Genomic DNA, 10,741 nt, shown 5'->3' with positions numbered 1-10,741 from the left:
ATTTATTTCCCAGCTGTTTACCTTCACAGACATAACCCACTGTTTTATGTAACTCATGTGTGTTTTTAACGTAAACTTGTGTGTGAATGAGAACTTAGTTTAGTACTCACATGCTGTGACAGCCGCTTTCTGTGCATGTACTTCGGATGTGTGCGCTCAGAAAACCGTATATCAGAAGTTTAAACTCATATCGTTTAAAATGCATGATTTCAGCGCGATAAACATTATAATCAGAACCAAAACAGATGTGTTTAGTAGGTCCGAGCTGTAATGGCGCAGCTCTATTCTGGAAAAGGGGGCGGGGAGCAGCAGCTCATTTGCATTTAAAGAGACAGGCCCGAAAAACAGCGCGTTTCTGCTTCCACTCAAAATAGGCATTTTCAAAATGATATAATAAATGATCTGTGGGGTATTTTGAGCTGAAACCTCACAGACGCATTCTGGGGACACCAGAGACTTATATTACATATTGTAAAAAGGGGCATAATATGTCTCATTTAAAAGACGAGATAACTTGTCAATGGCGGGGAAAGAGTTAAAAAAAACTAGTATCTCAATGACTCTGAAATAGCACAGCTTGGAGTCAGAGAGGAGGAGGTTAATTTAAACACACCGTCGCTCATCGTGTGTCTGCAGTCCAGCAGGTCTCTGCAGAAGCGGGCCGGGTTTTCTCTCGTTCCCAGTGGCGTTTTCATGCTGTCGATGACGCTGCTCAGATACCGCAGCGTCCTGAAGATCTCAGCGCTCCGCTCCGACTGAGACACGTCTGTGTTCTGGTAACTCTGAGAGCAGAGAAAACATCTCAGCAAGAATACAATGAAAGCGCTTTGCAGATTTTCAGTTGTTCTTCATGAGTGCACAACTTTCAGAAAGCAATCTAAAAGTCTTCACCTCCAGCTCTAGAGGTTCATTGGACTCCATCAGCGCTTGGACGTCCATATTGACGCGTATCTGTGAGATGAGAAAAAGATGAGTATCACTCAGACGACAAAGAAACAACCTCAAAGAACCTTCCAGCACATCTTTTATATTCCAGTAGTGTGTGTCCTTGAAGATTACAAAGGTTTATTTAACATGATTGCATCAGTGTCTCAGCAATGGATGCTCTGCAGTGAATGGGTGCCGTCAGAATGAGAGCTGATAAAAACATCACAATAATCCACAAGTAATCCACAGCACTCCAGTCCATCAGTTAACATCTGGAGAAGACTGGATTAAAAGTGTCTTAATGCTGGATTTGTTTCAGCTTTTGTCTTCTCCAGATGTTAACTGATGGACTGGAGTGCTGTGGATTACTTGTGGATTATTGTGATGTTTTTATCAGCTGTTTGGACTCTCATTCTGACGGCACCCATTCACTGCAGAGCATCCATTGCTGAGACACTGATGCAATGCTACATTTCTCCAAACCTGATGAAGAAACAAACTCATCCTAATTTTGGATGGCTTGAGGATGAGCACATTTTCAGCAAATTTTCATTTTTGGGTGAACTATTCCTATAAATCAATATACATTTACATGAGAAACAAAATGACAGAAGATATTAAGTCTTGTTTTATGAAAAATGTATCATAATTAAGTGACTTTATTCTTAAAACAAGCAAAAAAAAAATGGGGTAAGAACAATAAACTTGTTTTCCCTTTAAACTAAGTTTATTTTTCAGACTCCATTGGCGGATATTTTTTCTTCATTTAAGGATAAAGTCACTTCACTTTCAGAACTTTTTTTTCAGTAAACAGGACTTAATATAAGTCATTTTGTTTCTCAAGATTTAAGAATGTTTAGATATTTGCACTGGAAAATGGCACAAAACTTCTTGATGCATTAGATAAAAGTTTCTGCCAAATGCATGAATGTAAATGCAAAATAATAACACGTGCATATGTTTAACGAGTGCAATTACACAATTACAGTGAGCTGTGAGTCAGATGATCTTACCGATGGGCCGGGTAAACCTGGAGGCCCCTGTCAAAAAACACAGAATATAAACATTCATATTTTATCATATAATAAACTAACCCTAATGCATGTCTGTAGCCAAATTATAAAGCTATGGTTAGGCCTTAACAAATGCATGAATAAAAAAAAACAATGATCAAAGACAAACATTCTTATCAACGTTAAAAATGATTATATTTTTTACTATTCTGTAGTGTGATAATGTGTAAAGTACCTGTGGCCCTGGACTGCCCTGCGGCCCCTGAGGCCCCTGTGCAAAGAGATCATCAAACATTTCCATTCAGTCATTTATCTAAAACATTTATCCAAACTTACAAGCAAACGGTTTATCTAGCGCTTCAGTCCTCCTGCTGTAACCTCAGATGAAAATCAGAGGATATCTGAATGAGATTATTGACTTTCTGGTTTGGAAATGTTATGCTTACGCTTATAAATTTTGTATTTCCAAATCAGAAATGCAATAAATCAAGTAACATCACAATATGACTTGATAAAATAATATGCGGCCTAAACTGTCATGATGAGGTTTTTTTTCTGAAAATAAACCAAACTATTAAAAAATGTTTTAGTTAATTTAAATAAAGCTGAAATTAAATAAAATATAAAAAATTAGTTTAAAAACCAAATAAAATTTTAAATGGGAAATAAATGAAACCTAAAACTGAATTAAAACTAAAACTGAACTAAAAATAAAACATAAATAGTAATATAAAAAAAAAACATTAATAAAAATGTCAAAAGCACTTAAAATGATCAAAAATATAACTACAATTTAAATGAAAATTGAAAATATAAAAACAAAAGCTAATTAAAAATATTACTATAAGTATAGAAATATATCAATCATAATAAAATAACACTGGAGCAAACATTATCCGAAGTCATTTGGATTTTTGGGGGTTAAATCAAAATTTAAATGCAAAAATAAATAGTTTACCAAAAAAAAGAAAAAAAAAAGACAATTCTGTCACGATTTACTTCCTCACACAGAGCTATCATATGATTTCAGATGTAAAATATCATGCATGGATGTCTTTTATGGCGCTTATGGTGTTATTTTTGCAGACTGTCTGTATAAATCATCATCCACAATGTTTCATCATATGCACAACAAAAAAATACAAAAAAAAACAACAACATTTACAGCTTCAAAACAATATAAAGTAATTGTGAATGACCACATTTTTAGTTTTGTATGCACTGTCCCTTTAAGTAAAGAATATCTGAGCTCTGATCAGGGTTATTATCATTAAATAAAACTAAAACTATATACAGTATATAAAAAAATCCATTACTTGAAACAAAATAAAGGTAACTGAAATAAAATTAAAAATGTGAACTTCTCCAGTTGCCAAGGCAACACTTCTCATTTTCATTTAATTTAACTTGAAATACTAAAATAACTAAAACTTAAATAAAAGATTTAAATATATATATATGCATATCCGTCATATATATATATATATATATATATATATATAACAAAAACTAATAAAAAAAACAAAAAAAAACCGCACAACAACATTTTAACTACAATTAAAGTAAAAACAGAAAATAGAAAAATAAAATCGAACTAAAAATATTCCCAAAACCATAATAGTATCTCATTGGTATTATAAAAGGGATAGTTCCGGTCCTTGATTCTGATTGGCTGAGCCACTTTCGAAGCTGTTGTAAATTACTCTACAAACATACACCTTTGTTTACTTCTGTGTGTTGCTTGACAACCACTTTGTTGCAACCACAACTGTTTCTGAGGAGCTACATTGTTTGGTGGAAGAATACTGTTTTTATTAATATCATTACACTTTATTTGCTCTGTTTTATTTTGTGAAACCTTACTACGTATATGGAATAACCGTTTTATAAAAGCAATAATCCCCGTGAGGCCGTGGTTTACAGTGAATTTATAACAGCTAAGGTTTTTTTTTTTGTCGTGCCTAACAACGCCCCTTAGCTGTTATAAATTCACTGTAAACCACGGCTTCACAGGGATTATTGCTTTAGTAAAACAGCACTGGTCTGAGTTCAAGCGGATGCTGTGTGATGTGTGACAGAGGTCACCGCAGGTACTGCAGCCCATCACTGCATACGAGCTGATGTCAGATTGTTTATCCTCTCTGTTCCATGCGAGTAGTTTATACAGACGCTGTTACGCAACCGCTACACAAGAACAAGCAGATATTTCATTAGAGGAGCGGAAAAGCTCCTGATGATGATGAAGAGCTTTGTGATCTGGCAGCAGACTAAACACAGTGCTGTGAAATATGACGAGCGCATCTTACCATCTCTCCACGGCTTCCTTTAGGTCCTCTGGCACCCTGAGAAAGCATCGAACACATCCGTTATCTGACATTCATCAGGCGCCAGATTGTAAGTCCAGCAGTAACAAGCATGTCATAAACACAGAAATGAAATACTTACAGGCTTCCCCAGCGGACCGATCATTCCCACCGGACCGACAGGACCAGAGAAACCCTGAAACACACACAGACACACGACTGAGACGCGTTAGATGACAGCAAACGCTTACATTCACATGTATTTAGAGACGAGACGAGACTGACCAGAACTCCCGCCGGCCCTTTGAGTCCAGGAATACCAGTGAATCCTAGATCTCCGTTCGGACCCTGAAACACAGAGAAAGATGCACTTAACATCTATTTTCAGACGCTGACTGAAAGAGCGATTCGTTATTTTGACAGTATGCCGTGCATCTCGAGTTTGTGAACTCATGAAATGAGGTATACGTGAATATTATACATTGTGGAGTAATTTTAGTAACAGAAATACTCATAGAAGTAACAAACAACAAATCACATATGTACATTAGTGATCTCCATTTTGTTATTATAAAAAACTAAAAATAAATACATAATTTAAAAACAATACATTTTAAGCCAATACAAGCTAATATACATATATGTATTAATATTTATTTGTGCGTAGATTACAGTGAATTAATGAAATAATTTAAATAATAAATACATTTTATTTAATAGATGGATAAATAAATCAATTCAATAATTAAAATATCATTTTAATTATATTAAATATTTTTAATTAAAATTTATTTTTAATTTAAATTAAATTAATATTATAGATAATAGATAGATAGATAGATAGATAGATAGATAGATAGATAGATAGATAGATAGATAGATAGAATTATATAGAATAGGTAAAATTAAACAATTTAAATTAATGAAGTACTTTAAATAATAAATACATTTAAGTAATAGATAGATAAATAAGTAAATAAAATAAAATAAGTAAATTAAAGTTAAACTTTTATTACATAATTTAAATCAAATGTAAATTTTAAGCTAATGTTTAATATTTATGTGTGTATATAGATAGAAGAAACAGAAAAAAATAGAATTAAATAATTTAAATTAATGAAAAAAAAAATTATAAATAGATTTGAACTACCAGATAGATAAATAATGTAATAACTAAAATACAATCTAAATTAAATAATTAAAATAAAATGTTAATTAAACTTTACTATGTTTAATATTTATTTGAATAAAATAAAATTGCATATAAAAGATATTAAGTGTTGTAGCTCTTCTCAATCTGAAGTTCTTGATTAATGTCTCATCTGTTGTATGTTTTGAGTGATTCTTGTCATCCGGTTAGTGACCCGTCTGAACACATCTCCACTGCTGTGGATTAAAGGTCACATATTGTACACCATATCTGCTGCCACTGCCAGACAAAAAACTGACGACAGCTGTGGCTAAACGCGATAAAAGGAGCAGACTGGACAGAAACGATCATCAAAAATGCTCCGTTTGCAGCAACTAGACCTCAGTTATCGTGAAAAAAGCCAGGAAATTTCAGTTTTGACAATATGGGACCTTTAATGTTGAACACTAACCTTGGGTCCCGGAAACCCCTGGAGTCCCAGCATGCCTGCGTCTCCCACCTCACCCTGCAGGAAAAACCAGAAAACTGGGTCACCATCCAGACTTCAACAACTTCCTGCACTCACACTTTTCCCTCTTTATTCTGGGCTGATCCTGTCTGTGTTTCTGGCATGATTTCACTGACTTTCGTCTTCAAGAGCCCATCATTTTAAGTCAACATCCACAGTCGCACATGTTCATTCATTCATACACGGGCCTGTAAGATGATATTCCCGCTCCGGACGCTTGGAATTCCAGCTCGCTTTCGGCCTTTATTGTGTTTTCCTGAGTTTCGTAAGAAAGTGGAGCAGCTCATTTGTCTCATGTTCACTCAACGATCTGCTTACCATCATTCAACCTCTTACATAACAGACCCGCTGACATTTAGACCAACTCCAGGAAAAAAACCTGGATTTATGATAATCAATGATGATGAGTCAGATGACCAATTCTTTTGGTAGAAAAATAAATAAATAATTCACATGATATCAGGTTCAATCTGATTCAGCTGTTATTTTAGTATCGTTGATATACGTATACAGTTAGTTTTTGTTAATATCTTGAATTAGATTTTATATTTCCATTTCTGTTTTCACTTTAATTTGAGTTAGTTTTAGTAATTTTTTTTATATGTGTAATTTTTTTTTTTTATTTAGTATTATTTATTTTAGTACTTCAAGATAAACATAATGAAAATGTTATTTTAAAATCTATTTTGTTTCAAGCAACATTTTTTTTTCTTCTGGTTTTAGTTTTAGTTAACCACATTCATACGCATTTTTAAAATTAAATTGGATTAAAACCAAATTAAAATAACAGTCTGATTCAATTTCAAGCAATTTTTCCTCATCATATATTTGAACAATGATGACATATTTCATAAATAAATTTTTTTTTAAATAATTTTACATTTTTAAACATATATACTTAAATATTAAAATATTAAAATATTTTTTCATAAAAAGAGCAATTTCTAGCATAACTAGACAAATTTATACTCTTAACAAAAATTATTTACAAGACTTTTTTTTACATTTATTTACGAAACTTTACAAAACTTTTTTTTATACATTCGAGTTTCCCTCAAAGCACATAAACATGATCAAGATTTGCATTATTGGCTGAACTTTACATGGCTTAAAAAAAAGCATTACTGTGAGACAACGGTACAGTGATACAGTGCCAGTTTAATATTACTAATTTACTATGATAGTATTTATTAATATTTTGAATTAGATTTTTATTTTTTTTATTTTTCCGTTCTCAGTTTAATTTTAGTTAAAGTCTTAATACTTTTTTGTGTATTTTTGTCATTTTTATTATTAATTATTATTATGTTTATTTATTCATTTATTTTAATATGTCTATATGGGTTTTATTAATTTTTATTTCAGTTTTAGTTATTTTAGACTAAACTAAAGGAAAATGAGAAATGTTGCCTTGGACATAAATATTAAAAGAATTTATACATTTTATTTCAGTTAATGTTTATTTTATTTCAAATAACAAAAATAAATGGTTTTAGTTTTAGTTAACTATAATAACCACACATAATCTAGCATGCAACCATGATATTTTCATGCTATATACACTATACTACAGAAAAGCATGGTAATACCATGGTACCTTTCAGTAATTGTGGCCTAAACGATGTGACGGTCAGATAATGATGGCTGATGGGAGGTTGAGTAAATACATAAATGACGACACTCACTGGTTCTCCTTTGGCACCTTGCTCTCCCTTCACGCCTTGGTCTCCCGCCGCCCCCTCCATGCCTTTAGCACCCGCCGGTCCTCCGTCGCCCGGTAAACCCATCTCGCCCTGCAGAGGTCAAAGGTCAAGGGTGCAAAGTAATACGTACTGCATACTGTAGTATATACTGTGTGCGCTGCACATGTAGTCATATATAATACATTATCAAAGTAATACTAAGAAACCAAAGGAAGAATTTGAGGTTTTTGACCTTTGACCCCACTGGCCCTCTCTCTCCGACGACACCAGGAAGTCCAAGCTCGCCCCGCGGGCCAGGAAGTCCCGCCCTCCCTTCCAGACCGGTATCGCCGCGCTGACCCTGCACACACGCGTCAATCAAAGCAGCAGCCAATCAGAGCTGAGTATAGAATCTAAAACATTGCTCAACACAATTCCTGTAACAACATTTTGCACAAAACATGCATAAGCGTCAGTTCATATTACGTGAAGAGTAAATGCAAGCTCCAAGCTATAATTTGACATCGGCCGTTAAATGACAGATAAAACACAAACTGAACTGATCGATGGCTTTGCATGTCGGTCAGATGAATTTCCTCACACGCTTTAATGTGCCAAAACCAAGACAAGGTTTTCATTTTGGAGAATAAACACATAAAAAGAGCCAGAACGAGAATGAACTGATGAATAACAGCGCTGGCTCTGGGATTCGTCTGTAAGAGCTTATGAGTATAACGTCAAACACAGAGACGGACCGAATGAAACACACAGCTTTCACACACACACTCACACACTCACACACACACACACACACACACACACTCACACTCACACTCACACACACACAATCGAATGATGTTTACAGAAAGAAACAGTGAGAGAGACACTATAAAATACCACTATAAAACAACACTGGATTCTTTGAAGTTCACTGGAGTACCATGTAAACACTAGGGTTATTAGTGCTCAGTACAACTAAAACTATTAAAAAACATTTTTATTAACCAAATGAAATATAACTCTATATATATATAACTACATACTGTATAATATATATCATATAGTTTTAGTTAACTAATATATATATATATGCTGTATTCAGGTCAGGTGACAAGGCTACTTTCACTTTGAAAAGACGTGCTAGCTGAGAGGAGTTTCGTCAAAACTGACTAAAAGTGATTGAGGATGGATAATTTCAACAAACTTGATGAACCTGTGATCTCTTCTTTGGGCCAAAAAGTAAAATAAAAGCTGAAACGTTTTCACGGAAGCTTGCAAAAGCAGCGCGTTACAATGATGAGGGAAAATCTATGTGTATTGCATGTAATCACATCCATACAGTTTATGATCACAACAACAACAACGTTTGTCAGGCGTCTACATTGTCATCTGAGGAGATTACAAAGATTAAACCAGTGTTTTTTTAAAACTCTAAAACATGAAATGTGGAGTTATCTGCTTTTGCTATAAAACAAACTTTTAATATGTAAAAAAAAAAACTTTCAATGAACTTTAATTTTGTAAATTATCTGTATTTGTTTAAGTTATTATTACTTAATCAAAACAACCCAACTGCAGTTTGATTGATATTACTTGGAATGTGCAATAACATTTTTTTAGAGTTATCGGTTTTTGCAAATGAACTCTTCATATATATATATATACTGTATATAAAACACTTCTTTCTGGTTCTGGAATCTGATTGGCTGAGAGGAGTGCGATATTCTAGTGATAACAGCACTTCAACCGCTTCACCATTTGTATCACTCCGCTTACAGTATTTCTCACAGCGAGTCTCATGGCGGACGCCCAAATCCACTATAATTAAAAAATAATACTGTTTTTGTGAACAGTATTATGAATGTAATACAGAATGTAGTTTTAAGAGTTTTAGTTTTAGGGGAGAATGTACTTGTTTAGTCTTTAAATATGCGGTTTGTAAATAAAGATAACGTCTGTTTGAACATTAGCTTCGATGTTTTCGGAGATGTGAGCTCCAGGGCGTCAGCGGGCGTTCAGCGCTCATGAACCCGCCGAGAGCAGCCTCACCTCGGCCAGATCTTCTGGAATTCACCGCTGGCTCTGATGTCTCTACTGTGGTTAAACATGAGATATAATTCGTTTTGGGTAATTCTAACGGGCAGTCTTTGGTCTCATTAATCTGTTATTTGTTCCAGAGCAAATAGTTTTGGCTGAGGGAAAAATCTCATAACGTTATATTTTATGTAACTTTAATGCTGTATTTCAGAGCGCTGCCTTTGTATTTTTGACTGTAATGCCTAGAAACTTTTATGATGGCTGTTGTTGTTTTTTATTAAATATTATTATTCAATAAATAATATTTTATATAAATAATAGTATTTAATGATAGCATTTAGTATTGTGTGTGATCGTGATGGTGATTTTAGTAACATTGTTCCGCCATTAGATGGAGACAAGAGTCTGCTTTAAAGACTTTTATATTGAAAGAGACTGAAACAGGGTTGTAAACAAGAAAGTTATTTTTACTTTCTACAACAGCTTATAAGACGCAGCCAACAACTGCAGTGAGCAGTGCTGTCATCAGAAATCACCCTTAACAGATGAAAGGACAGTACGACAAAATTTAAACTTATTAGCTTTCAGTTACTTGTCAAGTCAATATTTATAATTTTCATTTAGTTTAAGTTCAAGTACTAAAAAAAAAAACTAAAACTAAAACTGAAATAAAAATTTATTAAAAAAACTATATAAACAAATGTTCTTAAAAAATCCCCAAAACTAATCAAATATAGCAAAATGTAAACTTATTTGATTTAATTTAGTTGCACAGGCAACATTTATCATTTTCATTTCATAAGTTGAAGTATTAAAATTACTAAAACTGAAATAAAAATTAATAGCAGAAACTGACATATTAAAAAAATTTATAAAGTTAACATAACATTTTGAATGAATTTTATTTCATTTAGTTGCCCAGGCAAGATTGATCATTTTAATTTGTATAAGTTGAAGTATTAAAACGAGTAAAACTGAAATAAAAATTAATAAAAGAAACTAAATAGACATATTTCTAAAATATTCCAAAAATTAATAAAACTAAATTTGTAATTATTTTATTTCAGTCAGTTGCCCAGGCAACATTTTCATTTAGTTTAATAAAAAAAATCACATATATA

The 10,741-nt window shown here is 33.0% G+C and overlaps 1 protein-coding gene across 1 annotated transcript in view; it reads right to left on the bottom strand.

Annotated features, from left to right (window-relative positions):
* Positions 1–10,741, bottom strand: part of LOC107660294 (collagen alpha-1(XXIV) chain-like) — a 122,610-nt gene that overhangs the window by 11,173 nt on the left and 100,696 nt on the right. The window contains exons 46-55 of the mRNA XM_016449575.1: positions 7,837–7,944; positions 7,587–7,694; positions 5,845–5,898; positions 4,529–4,591; positions 4,386–4,439; positions 4,247–4,282; positions 2,176–2,211; positions 1,941–1,967; positions 892–951; positions 614–782 (exon numbers count right to left, since the gene is read on the bottom strand). Coding sequence (XP_016305061.1) covers positions 614–782; positions 892–951; positions 1,941–1,967; positions 2,176–2,211; positions 4,247–4,282; positions 4,386–4,439; positions 4,529–4,591; positions 5,845–5,898; positions 7,587–7,694; positions 7,837–7,944 — 715 coding nt within the window. The remainder of the gene's footprint in view (positions 1–613; positions 783–891; positions 952–1,940; positions 1,968–2,175; positions 2,212–4,246; positions 4,283–4,385; positions 4,440–4,528; positions 4,592–5,844; positions 5,899–7,586; positions 7,695–7,836; positions 7,945–10,741) is intronic.

Source organism: Sinocyclocheilus anshuiensis, unplaced genomic scaffold (genome assembly GCF_001515605.1).
Source record: "Sinocyclocheilus anshuiensis isolate Anshui unplaced genomic scaffold, SAMN03320099.WGS_v1.1 scaffold1457, whole genome shotgun sequence".
Lineage (NCBI taxonomy): Eukaryota > Metazoa > Chordata > Actinopteri > Cypriniformes > Cyprinidae > Sinocyclocheilus > Sinocyclocheilus anshuiensis.
This window is presented reverse-complemented; position numbering and strand designations above follow the sequence as displayed.